The 19845-nt window shown below is 42.1% G+C and overlaps 1 protein-coding gene and 1 long non-coding RNA gene across 2 annotated transcripts in view; one reads left to right on the top strand and one right to left on the bottom strand.

Moving 5' to 3' along the window:
* The window catches only part of LOC126528232 (uncharacterized), a 160594-nt gene extending 155664 nt beyond the window's left edge, over window positions 1-4930 (top strand). Inside the window, exons 9-10 of the mRNA XM_050176117.2 lie at window positions 228-373; window positions 1347-4930. Coding sequence (XP_050032074.1) covers window positions 228-373; window positions 1347-1631 — 431 coding nt within the window. The 3' untranslated portion in view covers window positions 1632-4930. The remainder of the gene's footprint in view (window positions 1-227; window positions 374-1346) is intronic.
* Window positions 200-19785, bottom strand: LOC129384084 (uncharacterized). Its single transcript, XR_008611848.1, has 2 exons — window positions 19284-19785; window positions 200-351 (listed from the first exon to the last, which is right to left on the bottom strand). It is a non-coding gene; the product is annotated as an uncharacterized lncRNA (long non-coding RNA).
* Between the last annotated feature and the right edge of the window lie 60 nt (window positions 19786-19845).

Genomic DNA, 19845 nt, shown 5'->3' with positions numbered 1-19845 from the left:
TTCCTTGAAATAAATGAAAATCAAGTCTTGAAAAAAGTGTTGTACCAGAATAAGCTATCTTATCATTGCATTTTATAGAGTCCCCCCAAATGGCACTCCAATAACGAAAGTGTAAAATTATTGATGCCACTATGTCAACTGTAGTTAAGCGCCTAGAAAATCGGGCGTTCTACAACAGAATTCGAGGAACATGGTGGGCACACCTTTCCTTCTCACACTTTCTGCAGTGTCAGCACCCCTGCGTGAGTGCACGGAGTGGCGTTTCCCGTGGCTCATCGGCCTCTGCATCTGCCTGGCCGTACTGCTGCTCGTCATGCTCATTGTCAACATCTTCCTCTGCTCTTCGTTAACCTGCACGTGCACCAAGACAGAGGTACGTGCTCAGGTAGCTTCGGTTTTGTCTGTTGCCCTTGGCAACAGAACTACAGTGCCAGGTTTACGTAGCTAGAACCCTACAAATAAAGATCACAGTTATTTCAGTAAGTGCAGCAGCAATATTGAGAGCACAGGAGGCTCTATCAGGTAATCGAATTCATAGAAGCAGGAAACAAGTTTCTGTATGCAGCTGACTAGATGTTACAGCGCAAAGAGATAGGGACAGAGATGAAGGCTACACATGCGGAGACATAGCTCCTTGCACGAGAGTTATCCGCATGACTTCACGAGTGTCATATTATTGTCCAACTCGCAGCTCTTGGCCACCTGAGATAAGTAGACCAAGACAATGTGCAGCTTTTCACTGTGCTAGCTGCACAACACTGAGGCAGCTGCAATTACAGCTCTGCATACCCCATGAAAAATTCAATTATGGGTTTTACTGTCTGGAAACTGCACAGCGTGTTATGAGGAACGCAATAGTGGAGGGCTCCCGATTAATTTTAAATGCATGGAGTTCGTTAATGTGCACCCAAAATAGAGTTGCGAGAGCATTTGTGCATTCTGTCCCAATTGGAATCCAACTGCTGCAGCTGGATATTGAATTTGTGGGCACGTGATCAGCAGCATACCACCGTGGCTGGTACCCCTTTGCCCATTGTGGTGTATGTGCAAATAATTATGTGAATGCGGTGCTAATGACAAAAATGTTTGTACAAAATGATGCACATCTGATGCTAATGACACAAATACATATGCCCAGTTGCATGCACCGACTGGCCCGAGTTTGTTGTCTGCTCGGCAAGACAGCCTCATACAAGTGGGAGGCAGAGTTGAAGAAAGATTCATTTTAAACAAACAATGTTAGCCGTGGATCTACAAATCGGCTCACGAAATTAAGTGCCTTGACTGCTCAATGAAATGCACGCACAAAATAAACGCTAAACTCTTTTCCATTCCCCTATGCCCAGGTTGAAGAGAAGGAACCGTCTGAGATGGAGGATTACGACCCCTACAAGGGCAGCTGGGTACCAAGCTCACAGTACGGATCCCGAACATCGCTTAACAAACCAGGCTACACCTCTGGCGGCTCCACCCTCAACTCTGCTCGATCCGTGAGCAATGGAAGTGACCACTACACCATTGTTCACTCCAGGCCTAACAGCCGCTACTCGCACCATTCAAGCAAAGAGCCGCTCCACCGAAATGGTCCGGCATCACATCTCTCCAACGGACACTACAATTCCAGAATATGATCACCTCCCTTGGACAATGCAAAAGACTGACATGTGTGTTTTTATTGTGCTTCCAAGGGAATTGCTGTTAGTTATTTTAAGACTACTATTAGTTCTTTTTTAAAGAAAATGACACAAATGACACAATGTGGACAGCTATGTGTGGCAGCTCTCGGAATATCAAATTGTAGCTGCTTTGATGTGAAATGCTATATACTTAGTACTAATGATGCAAGCACTGTTGCAGGCAAGCACTGTTGCAGGCTTCATACGGGCTAGATAGGAGTCAACCTTCTTTTGTTTGTGCATTCTCTACCTTTGACTGGGTAGCTGGCTTAAGGTTTAGAAAAAGAAAAAAGAAAACTCAGCGTCCTGCTATACTTTGGATGTCTGCCCTGCAACCCCGAACAAGGACGTACAGCATTGTGAGATGAACACAACATGGTGTTGTACCACCTAAAGAAAAATAGTCAGCTACGATACTTCAGTTGTGATGTTTCAAACTAAGGAGGCTTTAAACACATTTCAAGACAAAAAAAAAAATGAAAATGTAGCGATACTACTGCACATTATGCATTACCCCCCCCTCCCATTAAGACGTGCAACATTAAACATGCCTGACTGCCGGAAAGAGAATGGTAACATAACTCCAAGTTCTAAATTCCGGTATGAGGATCAATGCTCCAAGTTAGGTTCCTAATAGTACTTGCAAAAAATAATAGTTGAGATAAACAACAGATTTACAACTAGGGTTACTAAAAACAAATAAAAAGACAATTTTTATATCAGAGCATTCAAGTTTTAGATTCACTACACAAAGTAGAATGTGTGGACTTAAAAAAAAAATACACGAATGCTGCCTCTTTCAGAACACAGCAGCTACAATACATGTATATCTACAGAGAACATTTGTAAGCCCAATAGAGAGGTAAAGAAGTAAACAAAGTTATTGTATAATTCAAAATGCAAAATGAATAGACTGCAACAATGCTGATAGCTTGTATCACAGTGTGCACGATGCGTGGTCAATGTCCAATGTGAAATGAAGTCGAGTGCTGTACAAACCATACATTTGCTCGTTCCACATTCGAGGCAGCATAAACTTCCTCCGCCTTTATATCGTTGCGTTGTTCATATTCTTCAGAACACCTAGTCCTCACTCAACGCTTCATGTAAAGTTTATGGCGCACATCTCTAAAAAATGACTTTTTTTTTGTGCATAGACTATCTTCTACAACCATTTCTCAGGCAATGCAGCTTTTATTATATCTTTCCTTTGCCATGTTTGAAACGATGGCAGCATAGCAACCAAATGCAGATGACAGCTTTCCATGATTGCCTTCACAAATGGAGCATTTCTCTATTAATTTATTTAGCATGCATACGAGATTCTTTCCCAATGATGCATTTTAATTTCGTTAATCATCCAGCTTTTTGTGCATTCCGTATCATCCGTCGAAGCTCCAACATGATGGTTAAGGCATTTGAAGATGTGTAAACAGAATACGTAAATAACCTTTCTCATCTCAGCTAGGGCATACAAACAGCTCTGACTTGCTTTTGCTGTTTTGAAAGCTCTCTGAGACTTGCTTTGTTTGAGTTGGATAGAGTAATTGCATCTTATATGATGAACATGAAAATTTCTGTTAAAAAAGAACATATATGCTCTACTGTACAGCCTGTTACAAAGAGTGAAGTGTATTACATTTCTGCAATATGATTGACATTACCTTGGGCACAGCCTTAATGTTGTTACACATAAAAGGATGAATTTCATATGCAAGAATCCAATGCATGAAATATGGGCCCACAAAACCAGCCCAAATTAAGCTGGCTCATAAATGCATTGCAGCAGGTGGCATACAGAAACTATAAAACTGTGATAGTCAAGTGCCGAGATCGATTACTTGTACAAACAAAAACACAGTTTGACTTCAGCACACTCAATTCTTATTTCTAAAACACAACCCAAAATTTGGTTGCGGCACAAATTGCACCATTGCTTGGCTTTTCTTGTTTTTCATTATTTGTTGCATTCCCAAAGCTCAATCTGTCTCCTCATGTGCAAAATATTCACTTTTGTGTGTGACATACAGTGAGCACAAATTTAAATACAAAGTAAGAAGGTTTACGTATGACTGCCTGGCTTTTCATACCACGTGTGGGTGTTTGCTAAGCAAACCAGGCTTTTGAAATTTCACATCCGAGCCTCCCTCACCTTAATGTAACGTGCAATCTTAGGTGAGCAATACTGAAGATACATTTCTGTTTATTCTTGCTTGTTTGTGTTACAGCTTATGCTGGTAGCACAACACATCACCGTCTAATTCTTCTCATCCTGAAACATGTGCTTCCATTAACAGCGGCTACTTGAGCAAACTTAGGGAAATACAAGATATATATATATATATACATATACATATATTTTTCTCCATGTGTGTGTGATGTCCGTTGATTATTTTGTCACAATGTGCCATGACCTGTTGCACAGTGCTCGTCAAACAGCACTCTGTTCAACGCTATTTTTACTAACACTGTTTTTATAGCGATGGCTGTGTCCTCGTCTAAGGTTGTGCACGTTTGTAGCTAGATGGAGATCAAAACCAGACCATTCAAGCAGTAAACATTTTGAGAGTTTATGTTTAATAAGAGAGCATCCTAAGAAAATAGCTGGCAAAAATTTAAAGCTCTAATAGGGAGAAAAAGAAAGAAATAGAAAATACCTCAGAGGTAAAGATTTGGCTGACAATTATGTGAGCACAATCTCAGCATAGATAGAGCAGTACGTAATGCAGAAAGCCAGGTGAATTGGACCGTCAACATCTGAGACACTTCCAGTGTTTCGGGGAGAAAAACATCTAAGACGAACACAGAAAAGATAAGAACAGTCTTGTTGTCCTTTCTGTGTTTCTTTAAAGCATAGCTTTTCTAAACACAGATTCTCATTTTGCAGGATACCAGCTGTGTGTTTTAGAATTGCTTTTAACGCCCACAAAGAACCACACCAAAAGTTGTGAAATGGCTGTTGCAGTTTATGGTAGTGAATGAATGTTCGCTTAATCAAAAGATTACATGTTCTTTTTTTTTTTCACACTTCACATCTGTACCAAGTACAGAGAGCTCAGAAAAATGACATTGTCAATCTTAAAACACAATGTTGTCGCTCAAGAAGGCCAGCAGAAATTCATGTTGGCATCTCTGCCTTTACCGTAACATTTCCATCATCATGTGTGTGTTTATGCAAAGCCTTACCATGTTTGTGCAGTACGTGTAAATATACTTTTTTCTAAATGTGTACATTAAAAAGAAGTCTTGTTTTAGTTACTTGTCCATGTCTCATTTATTCCAGCATGCATATGGAATTTTCTGTGGCAGTCTTTCTGTAAATGGCTTTTATAGTGAACAGCAGTCATGAGTTAGGGAATACTGAATGTGTCTGTCTGTTTGCTACAATTTCGAAGGATCCTGATACAGCATTTTAAGAAATTCAAGAACACGCCTGTGATGACTATGCAAGTATGCAGCCGCTGGGCTCTTTTCTTGCACTTGCCTCTAGAAACGCTGCACCATCTAGTAGCACATCCATGAACCATGGGAGTGGCCTCTAAGACACATGTCGTGCCGGTATGTGTAACAGCAAGAATTAATTCCCTCCACCCTGCGAGCATTTGGTACAGAGCACACTAAAGCTTCAGGCTGCTGTGCTACGGGGTCAATGCCACCCAGCAATGGAGAAACTTTAAAGGATTTTCGAGTGGGGCACTACTCTTGACATAGGCCCACATTTTTTAGACTGCGCTATCGTCAGGATCAACCCATTGAAATGATCGGACAGGTGATACAGCAAGAAAGAAAATTCATCTGACAATGCCAAGAATGCCATTCGCATTAACACTGTGCGTTGGTGTCCGGGGTGGAACTAGCCCTTAGGCATGTTCAAGGTGAGCATTCTAACCTCTACACTATGCCCGCCTTCCAGAGTGATCAACCATTATAAGCTAAGAAATGGGCTAAACATGTATCATACTGGCTGAGCACTGGCTGAGTAGTTTGGAGCCCACATAAGCAGTTAGAGATTAATAAGCTAGAAGCAATACAGAAAAAAAAGCTGTGCGATTTATATGTCATCGTTAGATCGCGACTTTTCGCCCTCTTCAACACTTTCTTCCTTGAACCTAAACACGCTCTCTTCTCGTCACCATGTCGAATTATTAAAATTCTTGCATTGCATTGTCAATTCTTCGGTTAGGCTCTCAAATCATAATTACATTAACTTCGCGCCGCGATCATCAACGAGAAGACATCATGACCTAAACTTGATACTCTACTACGCACGTACTAACATGTTCAAATTCAGCTTTTTTCCCCCCGCTCAATCGAAGACTGGAATTCATTACCTGGGTCCATTCGCTCATGCTTATCCTGAATTTTTGCAACCGCCCTCCTAGATGCATAATCGTGCTCACCCATGCCCGGCAGCATTTGTATAACTTCTTGCGTATTTTCCTTTCATCAGTGCTCTTTTATAAAAGTGTTCACTTATGTTTACCGCTGTATACTCCAATGCATTTTCTGTGCCTTTTCTCAACCCACTCCTGCTATAGCGCAAATTGCGCTGCCGCATGTATAAATAAATAAATTCCCCAGGAAGTGGAGAATGCTGCTCAGTAGGAAGAAAAGGGCTTCAGCATGCTGCGGTTGAGGCCAGACAATAAGTGTATAGTAAAGGAAAAAAGAAAAGGAAACGAGCTTTGAACAAGCTCTTGCTGCTGTTGCAGCATGCTGTAAAAGAAAAAAGATGCTCACCATCGAAACAGAGTTTGAAGGGCCACAGACGGGGCTTTCACATAAGCTGATCAGAGTCGAGAAACTATAAGCCTGAAAAGAAGCAACCCAGAAGCAGGTGCGTTTGTTCTTTGAAAACACTAGGTAGGAGATGGTGCAGTGGCTCAAAAGTAAGCGGACTGGCAAGTGAAAAGAGCAGTGATAAAACATAGCTAAAGCAGTAATATAGTTGAAGGACCCCTCACCAGGCCCCATTGCAAATTTTGGGTTCTACACTGGAAGCTGCAAAACGGCACCTATGAAGTATTTTACCATACATTTTTCAGGTAGGTTCTGCCCCGTTACCTTGCCACCAGGAGGCAAGTGTCACTGCTAATGGAGACACCCTCTCTCCTGTGCCTCTAGTATTGTTCTCAAGCAGCGTTCCCTCAGTGCTTCTTCCTATACCAGAGCCTCAGGATGTACTCCGGCATCAAGCCCTGCCTCGTTTTCTTCCTTCTCTCCTTTTCTTGCAGTGTTGTGTCTTCCACATTGGATTAGTCACGGTGAGTGACGAAGCACACACTGCGAAGAGGCACTTGTGCATGCCATCATGTCTGTCTGGCTGGGAGCAGACTTTTCTCGAGAGGGAAGGTGCACGACCTTTGCTTTGATGTTTCAGCTGTTTCCGCGGTGCACAGCACGGCAATACTTTGTAGACACAATCTTCAGGGTTTCATGTATATGCTACGCTTGTTTGTTTAAAATGGCAGTACCTTTAAGGAAAACAATGGGTCACTGGATTCCACAGGTTTGCTGTTTCAATGTGAAACTGACATTCCGCATCCTGGTACAGGACATGTTTCGCGATGGATCACAGACTCAGAGTTTCAAATGCTAGCCCTCCATATAACACCAGGTTTCATGAATTCAAAGGACCACTTATCGTGACACTATACCCTACATCTCAAGCTTAGCTGGCAACACTGCGGAGGCTAGACAAGTAGTAAGTTGTCACATAAGTGTCACTCCAGACGCCTCACACTGTAGTCGTTTTTCATCTGCGATGCTTCCTATAAAATACCTACTTCGTATAATACAAGCACTACATGTGCACGTAAGGTTACATCAAATCATGTATTAGTACTTATGAACTTTAGTGTTTCCAATGACCAACAAACTATGTTTTAGTTTTGCTGGCGAGCATTAGCAGTGTGTTGTGCCTGCTGGTCGCAGGAGCGTTCTGGTCCACTCACTCAATGGTAAAATTGGTTCAGATCTGTGACACGTCCATGCAATGAATATAATTTGCAACATAAAAGTGCGAGACTTCGTGTCACATCAAATTGCCATTTTTACTCGTGTAAAAGCCTGCACTTCCTTTTTCTTAATTTTTACTGGGTGAGCGTTTTACATGAGGCCCTCGCCCTCATGTAAGAGTGAGGCCAAGGGCCTCACTGATGTCTTGAAGTGTACTCAGACTGCTACACAAATAACAAATGTACACAATCACTGAGGTCGCTTTGAACACATTTACAGTAACCAATCTATGTTTTGGACACGGACTAGTGCGGTCTTTTAGTGGCTTGCGGGAATTAAGCAGCACAAATGTATGCGCGGGACGCTTAGCGAAACTTATTTCCAAATTTTCGCACTCCGAAGAGGAGGTGTCGGCCTTACACAGGCAGATATGGTGCATGATGCATACCTACACCTTTCTTTTTTATGTTGACGCACTATTTTTTCATTGTGAATGACAGCAGCAAGAAAAGTTTAGTCTCTAGCCTTGATATTGTTGCCTGTTGTGTATGAAATGGACTATAGAGTGCTTTGCTTCTGAGACAAATTTTCAGCCAATTGTAGACCACATGAAAAGATTGCAAGAATTGCACATTACCTTCAACATCTTTCATCACAAAACAACTGCTTCAAGTGGTGCCACAAACTAGGTTTACAAAATTCAGTGCATAAGCTTGTACTCAGAAAAATTTTTGCACTCAGTACAGATCTTAGCAACAACTTGCAGAGCTTAGTACATTCACAGTTAAATCTCTGTTCCTTTTTTTGTATTTTTTACTTTAAGAATATTGCATACTGTTAACCTGCATCCAAGGACTTTTGACTGCTCCCATTAATGTTCTTGCACTTACGACTTTCTTTTTCTGTGATCACTGTTCTATCAGTGTTCATGGCCTCCGATTCGTCTGGTATTAGTGGTAAACTGCTAAGTTGCCAACATGGTACAAATTCCGGAGCCAAAGCAATGATGTTATGAGGAATCAGCACATGTACTAACTACACAAATAAAAGTAAGTGTGCCCCAAGAATTTGGCAATAAGAATGATACCCAGTGCAACTTAAATATAACAACAAGTACACTTAAGTGGACCTTTCAACATCATTTATGAGATGTCTGGTCAGGTTTGTTGATGGATTTCACGCTACAATAAATTGCACAAGGTTTAGCGAAGGTGGCCCTAAAATAAAACTATCAGAGTGATCTCCTGTAAAACTATATCACTCATGATGAACAGCGGTCAAATAACGGACGCCTGTTCTGAAATACAGTTCCTCTGGAGCCAGCATTCCGAACAGGGGAACTTCTCAAAACATTGACTCCCTAGACATTCCGTGTTCGACTGCTGTTGCTCACTTCAAATTTCCATCTTTCTATGAACCCTCTATTTTATTTGTATACAAGATATGTGACAAAATTACTCCAGAATACTTGCCAAATATAAATTCAATATACAACAATGGCTATAGATTTTAACACATTGCTAAGACTACAAGAGCAAAGCATTCAGACTATCAGAAAAAAAAAGTACAACACAGTGTAAGACAAAATGTATGCAGTTTAAAGAGACACAACAAAATATAACTTCAAGGAATTAGGAAATAGAGTTAAATGGTTGCTATAATAGTTGCATGGAACTCAATGACACATGCATATGGCAATGAAGATGGTGGTAAAATTTCCAGAGTAATGCTTACTCTGGGTAAGAGTTGTTTACCTTGTCGAGAAAACCTTCAGATATCCCAGCTGCAGAATGTATGTTTGGTGTTAAAGGGCGTCTCCTCAGAAAAATTTTGTCACATGTCTTGTATAGTATACAAGTACGATTTTTTTGTTTTGACCCTGTAATGCCTCACATGTCGTACGTGCTACACTGAATCGTATAGCTCCAAAATTTCATTAAAGTACAGCAGACTTAATGCATAGCCTATACTAGTGTTTTTGATACCCTGAAGGCAGCTTTCAGCTGTGCATAGTTAAGTAAACCAGTTACTAAGTAACAAATTGCTATGCTAAGTTTATTCATTGAAAAAAAATATTTCAGAATTTCTTTTTATAAATGTACTCTCCATGGCCAAAAATAAAAGCAGTAAAGCTATTCTAATTTTTATTGATGTGAAATTGTGTTGAGGCATTACAGGAATAATGTGCCATGGAATAAATTAGTTTTGGACCACTTCGCATTGCCGCTACCATGCCCTTATGATAATCCACTTGACTGTAGCACGAAGCTACAAAGAACACTGCACCAAAGGCTATATGCAATGTACATGTGGAACGATTCCTACCGTACTCCACCTACAAACACGCCGAGCTTGTGCCTCAGCACGTCATTAAGGTGGCGTGTTGCAGCCCCTCATCATGGTAGCCGTCTCGGAGGCCATAATATTGGTGCAGAAGTATCAGAATAACAGAAAGCTGAGCAAGTTAGTTGAAGCTATTGTAGCGAAATTAAGACAAACACAAAGTACAGAGGACTGAACACCCACTTACGCTACACTCACAACCTGAGTGAGTGTATTTGCAAGTGCAATGCCTGCGGTGTCCCGTCCTCTGTACTTTGTGTTTCTTTTAATTGCTCTACAATAACAAATAACATATACCATCCATTTTGCCCAAGAACAAGTTATAGTATTCAGCAAGTAGGCAGATATTTATAGCATGCAAACATGGACAGAAGAGTTTATCCAAGCAAGTACAGATAGGTTTTGTGCCCACGCTCTTTACCACCAATGTCTGTCATTTCAGTTGAAAGTAGGCGCTTGTGTTGTGCTGCTTATGCTTTCCATGCCCATGCTTTGCATGCCTGCATTTCCATAACACGAAGCAGCGATATTCCACCACCAGATGGCCCCACGATCTTGTGCGTGGTGAGGATTCTCAAGTGAACTATTCTAAACAGGGTTTCTCATCAAAATTTTTTTTTGCTTTTGCCAGAGAGATTGCTCAGCTGTGACATTTTCACATGAATCTTCCCAGTAGCCACTATGCTTTCTCTTGCATAACAGTAAGAAAAGGACAAGTGGCGGAATATCAGTAAATTTGTAGGAAGGGCGAGCTAGCTTTCAAGGTAGTCTTTCAAGTGAAAGTGCGACCTTAGTCAGCAGCACGTAGAAGATTAATATTTGCCTCAGATGTTACAGCAGAATTGCTTGGCGACAATGCTAGTATATTTACCGCACTTACAAGCCAACCGTGCCAGGTCAGCAGCTAGGGCGTTGTGCTGCTGAGCTTGAGGTGACAGGTTCAATCCCTGCCATGGCGGCCACACTTGGATTTGGGCAAAACGCAAGAATGCTCACGTACTTAGGTTTAGGTGCACATTACAGAACCCAAGACTGTCAAAATTAATCCAGAGTCCCCCGCGTGGGTGTGCCTTTCAAATCAGATCATGGTTCTGGCACGTAAAACCCAAAAATTGATTTAACTACTGTGCTCAAAAAGCTTTACAAGGCCCTTCAGCATAACTGAGTGTGGATAAAAAAAGCTTCAGTAAGCTTGTTTCGCACAAATGTCATTCTTATTGCTTCAGGACGTGCTGAAGAACACTCGGTAGGTCACTAGGACGAGGCAGGCTGGAAAAAGTTAATTGTTTCATGTCACATAAAAGCAAGCACGCACCCTGAATAAGGGCCTTGAAAGATTTGCGTTCACTGATCCTGTCTCTGCAAGTTCTTTCTTTCTTTCTTGGCAGAGCTAGAGGCTTGAGATAACACAGTATCCACAAGTTCCTTGGCACAGATAGAGTCTTAAAATAAAACAGCATCTACAAGCACACCTGCGGTTCCGTATTCACGCAAGTCAATAGCAGTGCTGTCATGGATCTAGCATTTCCAGAACAACACATGATCATAGCACACTTCAGTGAAGAATGTCAGCCACATATTTGTTTATATTGTTGGCCTCACGGAACTCTTAAAAAAGAAGTGCATATTTTAAAAACATGGAACAAGCTTCAAGCCACCATTATTCTCCTATATTTATTGTCCTTCCCCCATCCCCATGTACACTATAATGCAAAAATTTCTTTAATACAATGCATTGGTTGAACAAGTGTATGTAGTTCATGCCACTTGACCTCAGACGGAATGCCAAGGCAGTGAAGAAAAAATTTCGTTTCCTTTTTTAATGGTAGCATTCGTCAACACACTTTTGCTTCCGAGTGTACATATGGCGAGGCTGTACATTATTTGCAAACTATTAGAAAAATATTCAACATTTGATTCAATTTACTTGTGGCACTACTCAATCCTGTGTCAATAAACACCCTTCCCGCACTCCTACATGAAAGTAACCTCACAAGGAAAGAAAATGCAGTGTTGGTTTCTCATTCCATGCATGAATGAATGAATGAATTTGTTGTTTTATGGCGCAAGGGCCAATTATGGCCAAAGAGCGCCAGGTCAGTGATGATGAGTTTGCAGTGGGTAGATGAGTTTCGTGAGTTATTGTGACGTAGCTGTAAAGGGGCCTAAAAGCGATTTCATTTCATTTCATTTCATTTTATTACCTTAAAGGCTCCAATAAATGGAGCGTTACATAAGGGGTGGCAAGAATAAAAATACATAGTCACAATAAGTGCATAAAAGCTATCTGTAATAAAATGATGGCAATGACTAGTGAGTACTACTAAGAACACAAGAGATACATTGTGATAGATTGATCATATTTTAAAATACATGTAGGCAATTGTTTGCAAGAAACACTGCTGCCTTAGAGAGCCCTTGAAACGGAAGGGCTTGAAGGCATGTGCTGTAAAGAATAAATTATCGCAGCGGCATCCTCTGGAGAGAGGATGTGCTACAAATTCGTAGGGCTAACAACATGTAAGGCAACATAGTTTAAGAAGCTTAGGACTGCTCTGGTGTCAAACAAAGGTTCTGTACCAAGAAACATTACAGGATGAAAGGGGATGTGATGCCGGTATGCTAGCGGAAAGTGTTTTTTTCTCTCTGTTTCGGCTTCCCGACACTCCAGGAGGGCGTGGAGGACGGTGAGCCTTTCACCGCATCTACCGCAGGATGGTGGCTCATTTCCAGTTAGCAGGAAACTGTGTGTGGCTTATGTGTGTCCTATTCTGAGACAACAGAATAGGACTTCTGTTCGTCGTGTTTTTGTTGCAGGGGGCCAATAACCCAGTTTTGGCTTAATCAAGTGAAGCTTATTATTTGTTTCAGCATCCCATAAGCGCTGCCAGTGGCTTCTGAGTTTCTTTCGGATGAAAGGCTTTAGGTCTAAGGCAGGTAGCGCAGTGGTAGAATGTATATCTTGTGAAGCTATTGATGTGGCAATTTGGTCAGCCAGCATATTACCCTCAATGCCCCTGTGTCCAGGTACCCAGCATATTATGACTTGCTGCTGAGACATGTACGATGTGCAAATAACGGAATAAAGCTCAGTAAGTACAGGGTTTCGATGATTGCGGAGGGACATTAGGGCTTTTACGAAGCTTAAAGAGTTGGTGTATACGATGGCTTTGCGCAACTTTCTTTTCTTGATTTCTTTAACAGCAGATAGAATTGCATAAGCTTCTGCGGTGAATATGCTTGTTTCCGGATGCAGTCCATCGGACTCAGAGAAGGATGGTCCGTTTGCAGCATAAAACACTCCGGCATGTGACTTAGAAGCGTCAGTGTAAAACTCTATGAACGAGTACTTCGATTGAAGTTCGAAGAAGTGCATTCGAATATGTGCCTGTGGGGCGTGTTTCGTCACCTCTACGAATGATATATCACATTCTATGGGCTTCCACTGCCATGGCGGCAATGGCTTAGCTAGGACCATTAGGTTTTGCTGAAGAACTGGAACTTGCATTTCCTCAGCAAGCTTTCTAATGCGCAGAGAGAATGGTTCTCTTGCTGCAGGTCGATTATTAAAGAGCAGTGCAGATGCCACATCATTTATGCTTACATAAGAGGGATGGTCCCGGTTTGCGTTCACTTTTAGAAAGTACATGAAACTAGAGTATGACCTCTGAAGATGAAGCGACTACTCATTAACTTCAACGTAGAGACTCTCTACAGGACTTGTCCTGAAGGCACCGGTCGCCAAGCGGATACCTAAATGGTGAACAGGGTCAAGCATCTTCAAGGCGCTTGGACTGGCAGATTGATATACTATGGCCCCATAGTCTAAGCGCGTGCGTATAAGACTTTTGTAAACGTTTATCAGACATTTCCTGTCGCTGCCCCATGTTTTATGTGATAAAAGTTTAAGAAGGTTCATTGTTTTTAGACATTTCTCTTTTAGGTGCTTTAACTGTGGAGTGAAGGTCAGTTTTGAATCTAATATGATTCCTAAAAATTTGTGTTGTGTGACAACTGGTATGTGCTGTCCATGTAGTTCTAAGCTGGGCTCTGCAAATAAGCCTCATTTTCGCGTGAAAAGTACACATGAGCTTTTAACAGGATTCAGTTTAAAGCCATTTTCCTCTGCCCATTTACACACTTTGTTCAAGCAAAGCTGGACATGTCGCTCACATATAGAAAGGTTGCATGACTTGAAACCCAATTGCACGTCATCTACGTACACCGAATAAAACATGCCCTGTGGTATATATAAGCGTAAGGAATTCATTTTGATTATAAAAAGGCTACAGCTTAATACCCCTCCTTGCGGCACCCCAGTTTCTTGTGTAAATGGCTTGGATAGAACATTGCCCACCCTAACTCGAAATGTACGGTTTGATAGGTAACTTTCAATTACATTAAGCATATTCCCTTGAATACCCATTTCTGAGAGGTCTCGCAATATCCCATATCTCCAAGTCGTGTTATATGCCTTTTCCATGTCTAGGAAAACAGAAAGAAAGAACTGCTTATGGATAAAGGCGTCGCGAATGCCTGCCTCAATGCGCACGAGCTGGTCAGTAGTCGACCTACCCTCTCTGAAGCCGCACTGATAAGGGTCGAGCATTTTATTCGATTCAAGGAAATGTAAAAGACGACTATTTATCATTTTCTCGAACAGTTTGCATAAGCAACTTGTCAGTGCTATTGGACGGTAACTTGAAACATCGGATGGGTCCTTGCCTTGTTTCAAGACCGGCACTACTAAAGCTTCTTTCCATGAGGATGGGAGGTACCCAGCAGCCCAAACAGAGTTAAAAAGTGCCAGAAGTGTCATCTGTGTATCAGTGTGTAGGTTTTTAATCATGTCATACATGATTTTGTCAACTCCAGGTGCAGAGCTCATGCACGAGCTCAACGCAGCTCTAAGCTCGGCAATATTAAAAGGACAGTTGTACGGTAGATTTGGTCTGCATTTACGGTTTATTGACTGAAGTTCTGCTATTTGCTTATATTGAACGAATGTTTGTGAATAGCTTATGGAACTTGATACACGTGCAAAATGCAATCCAAGGGCATCGGCCTGCTTTTCCAAGGTATTCCCTCGCTCATCAATCAAAGGTAATGGGTTGATCTGCTGCCCTTTTAGCCTTCTCAGCCCATCCCATACTTTAGCCTCCTGGGTATAGGAATTGATGCCTGAGAGAAACCTCTACCAGCTTGCTCTTCTAGCCTGCCGTCTTGTGCGCCGTCCTTGTGACTTGATGTGTTTAAATTCTATGTAATTTTCCGCCGTAGGATATTGGTGCAATCTGCCCCACGCCTTATTTTGTCTTTTTCGTGCATCCCTGCAGTCTTCATTCCATCAAGGAACACGTTTCTTAGATGAGTGACCATTTGTTTGTGGAATGAACTTTTCAGCTGCATTGATAATAAAAGCGGTAAAATATGCTACAGCGTTATCCATGCTAAAATCGCGTATAAAATCTTGTGATAAGTAAGTAGATTCCTCAAAACGCTTCCAATCAGCGGAGTCAAGTTTCCAGCGACGTACCTGTGGACGAGTGTCGTGTCGTGTTAGTAAGTTTAAAGTTATCGGAAAGTGGTCACTCCCAAATGGATTTTCTATAACTTTCCATTCCAAGTAAGAGAAAAGTATGGAAGATCCAAGTGCTAAATCTATGGAGGAGTATGAATTATGCGCAACATTATAGTAGGTGGATTTTTTCCTATTAAAGAGGCACACACCGGACGTAACAAGAAAGGATTCGATCAGTCGACCCCTCGAATCAGTCCTGGAATCTCCCCAGAGACTGTTGTGCGCATTAAAGTCCCCGACAATAAGAAATGGCTCTGGAAGTTGATCAATAAGTTCATGGAATTCAATTTTACTCATGTGATAGTTTGGAGGTATGTAGATAGAGCAGACGGCTACTAACTTATTAAAAATAATTGCGCGAACTGCAACTGCCTTGAGGGACGTCCGAAGCGGCAAGTGTTGGCAAGCAACAGTTTTATGGACAATTATCGCTACACCGCCGGATGACGTGTTGACCTCGTCACGATCTTTACGAAAAATAATGTGTGACCGGAGAAAATTTTTCTGTGTAGCTTTTAAGTGCATTTCCTGAACGCACAGTACCTTTGGATTAAGTTTGTGTAGGAGTTCTGTTACGTCGTCAAGATTGTGGATGAGACCTCTCACATTCCATTGCATAATTTGTGTATCCATTTTGATAGAGTTGGATACTGTGTGTTCTGGAAAGGAAAGGAAAGGTTAGTTCACCGGCGCTTTGCAGGCGCCGTGACGGGAGTTTTATCTCTTTCGGAGCAATCGAGAGATCCTCGCCGCTCCTTAGGCACTGGTGGCGCCGTCTTGCAGGTGGTTATGTCTATCGCCTCTAGCGAGGCGCTGGACACGCGCTCTTCCGAGCGCTTTGCTTGACGTGAAGGCCTCAGCACGTTGGAAGAGACCTTCGAGGTCACCTGTCCGGAGGTAGATGGCCCTGTCTGCTGGGGTGACGGAGCAGTGCTAGCTGCAACCGCCGCGGGGGCAGGTGGCATAACTGCCGACTCACTGCTTGTGGGTCGGACAGCCACCGGAAGCCGTTGTGTCGCTGCCCCCTGACGCGTCACATCGGCAAAGCTGCTCTTAGGCAGGTATGACACCCGCCTACGTGCCTCCTTGAAACATATGTTTTCTTTGACTTTGATTGTCACAATTTCTTTTTCTCTTTTCCAAGACGGGCAGGACCGCGAGTATGCGGCATGCTTGCGATCACAGTTGACACAATGTGGAGTGTTCTGGCACGTTTCGGAGGAATGTTCATTGTCACTGCACTTGGCACATGTCAGCCAGCCTCGACAGTTCTGTGAACTGTGGCACTTAAAGCATCTAAGAGGATTGGGCACGTACGGCCTGACACGGAGCTTGATGTACCCGGTTGACTCGGGCAGGATTGACACGATTGACACGGGCAGGACACTCGATTGACACGGGCAGGACACTCGAACCGAAGGTGATTATCAAGTGTTTGGTTTGGATTTCTTTGCCATCTCGTCTCATTTTAATTCTTTTGACATTTATAACATTCTGTTCACTGAAGCCCTCCAAGAGCTCAGCCTCAGTGAGCTCCAGCAAATCATCGTCCGAGACAACGCCGCGGAAGGTATTCATTGTGCGGCGCGGGGTTACTATTACTTGGGTCTCTCCAAATGATACTAGTTTAGGCAGTTTCTCAAATTGCGGAGCTCCAAAAGGAGGTCACCGCTAGCCATCCTCGATGCCTTATATCCTGGACCAAACACTTCGGTTAGAGTCTTCGATACAAGGAACGGTGAGATTGTTCGCACTTGTTTAGCTGGTTTTTCTGAGTGGATCACATGAAAACGAGGAAAATTGTGGACTTGCCGTCCGAAAAACTGAAAGACTTCTTCGGTGCGCCCTCGTTTCTGCGGGCGATCAGGGAGTTTAGGAAACGCGTTTTCCATAGGTACAGTTGGGTTTTCGGCTGCGATGCCGACCACCCACCATGGAGCCCAACAGGGGGACGTGACAGAAGTTGCTGCTAGAGAAACCCTGCCACCGCCAGCCGTACATCGCTGCTATAACCAAATACAGCATAACCAAGGCTGGCTAGCCACACAAGGTTAACCCTTGCCGCCGGGAAACTAGGAAGTGAGGAGAAGTGATGAGAACATTCCATGCACTATTGTTGTTGTCTGAATTTTAATCTTGTACATATCTTTGTACATGACATCATAATCAGTTGAGCAGCCAAATTTTGAAAGCCAGAAAAACATGCCCCATCACTGTGGCCATGTCATGGCCACAGTGATGTGGCATGATAATAGACTGGTCTTTCTTTTTCAAATCTTTATCTGTCAGTTTATATGTCTGTACATTTTAATGCGAAATATACTTGTTGTCAGTCCAGAGCATGTCCTATTTTTTCTGCCTTTATTCTTAATTGGTGTTGTTCAAATCGGAACAAAGTCAATAAACTGAAAAATACATAAGGTCCTATTTATATTTACACAAGGTCTGATTTACATTTTCGGTGATCTGAAGTTTCTTAACATACATTCAAGAACACAGGAAGCATTTCGACCTATCGAAACGAGATTCAGGCCTGAGAAAATCATGCTAAGGATCATAATGCTGTAACTGGCGTGGCACCATCGTAGCCGAAAATTCACGCTTGCCATATTAAGAAAAATATATATATTTGAGGTATTATGCGTTTTAATTTAAAGGACAGACATTTTCGATGCGGCAGATTAACGGATTTAATCCAAGCAGATGCTCTTACTGATTTCGGTAAAGGTCAAGCAGCTATGGCGGCATTACACTCTAAACTTGCGCATGTCAACTGAAGCAACTTCTTCCTGACTCCCGTTTAAATCACCATTTCAGAAATTTGTTCAATACCATGTAAGGAACACAAGGTGTCGTGACCTACAGCTACTACAGCAACATTTTTGAAACAGCACAATCATTCTGGTGCTCTTCAATCTGTTGTTTTGTCACACGCAAGTCACTTAATGTGCATATCATCTTGAAGTTATGTCATTCACTTCGAAAAGGTGTGTAAAAAGCTGCCGTTCTCACAACAAAAAATGGCTGAACTAGTGCAGGTGTTTGGAATTAACGACAACTGCATACTCAACTTATCATTTTCGATCTCACTGGCTGTGTTACAAACGTCGTTAAAGAGAGGTTCAAAGTTGTATTACCAGCGGTTATATATTGCAGCGACAACCAGACTGCACTATTGCTATAGGAGCACGCTTACACTTGCATTGATGCTTGGTTGCTGCCTTGCACGACGCTTGCAGTGCTGTTGGAGCGCCCTTTGAAATGACCAGGCGAACATACCGTAAGAAACTACAGTTGCCACCCAGGTTCGTGGGAAGATTTTTGTCTCCCAGAATCTTGCACTTCATTGTTAACAAGTTCACGGTTAATTCTAAACGAAACGACGCATTGGTGTTGTTTCGTTTTCAGGTTCACCCCAAAATGTACACTTCCTTCATGCTTAGATATCTGCTGCAAAGCAATTACACGCCGCACTTCCATGTAATTACGCGTAACTGGCATTCTTTCTTCCCGTTCACGCTTCAATTTATGCCGACATGTTCACTGCAGATGTTTTGAAATAGGTCCTAACAGAAACTCGAAGCATCTGAGCACTGATATAGCAATAATGCTGCACTTGCTAATTTTAGGTCGGCTAATTTTATCAACGGGTGTAGTTCTAACGGCGATTTACGCTTCTAAACATTTGGTTCTCGGCCTCTAGCGGCAACGAACCCATTACTTACCCCTGAAATTTCTGATGAGGAACGACCAGCTGCCATGCTCTTACAGCGAACCGAGTGCGTATTTAATAAGTGTCGGACGGTGCAACGCGGCACAAGTGATGCAAATCTGGCGCGAACAATAGCCCTTCTTATTTTGTCGTCTTTTTTCAGTAGACGTGTCGAAATTGCTGTCGCACCATGCAAAAAGAAAAGAAAGAAAGCTAGACAAAGCTTATTTAAACAGTGGCGTTAAAAACTAAAAAATATAAATTAAAAGTATGAAGAACAATAAAGTTATAATGGTTTAAATGCAAACGTTTGTGAAAAATAGTGTTTTTTTTATTTCTTTTTTTACGTCTTAGCGTATGACGTTCTCTACCACGTGTTCTCTACAGTGAAATTATAGTATCTACACGTAGGGTTAGTATAGTAACACTATGTGTCTAGAAAAATCTTTTCAGCGGTTTTCAGAGGTTTTTATGTAATAAAATTTCCTAACTACAAATACTCAGTATTATTTTATTGTGATAGCAGTAGTCAAACATTTGCAATTAAGGTTTCAAGGCATGCGCATTTTCGTATT

The sequence above is a fragment of the Dermacentor andersoni genome, chromosome 9 (assembly GCF_023375885.2).
Source record: "Dermacentor andersoni chromosome 9, qqDerAnde1_hic_scaffold, whole genome shotgun sequence".
Taxonomy (NCBI): Eukaryota; Metazoa; Arthropoda; class Arachnida; order Ixodida; family Ixodidae; genus Dermacentor; species Dermacentor andersoni.
The sequence above is the reverse complement of the archived record's forward strand: the minus strand, read 5'-3'. Positions and strand labels throughout refer to the sequence as shown.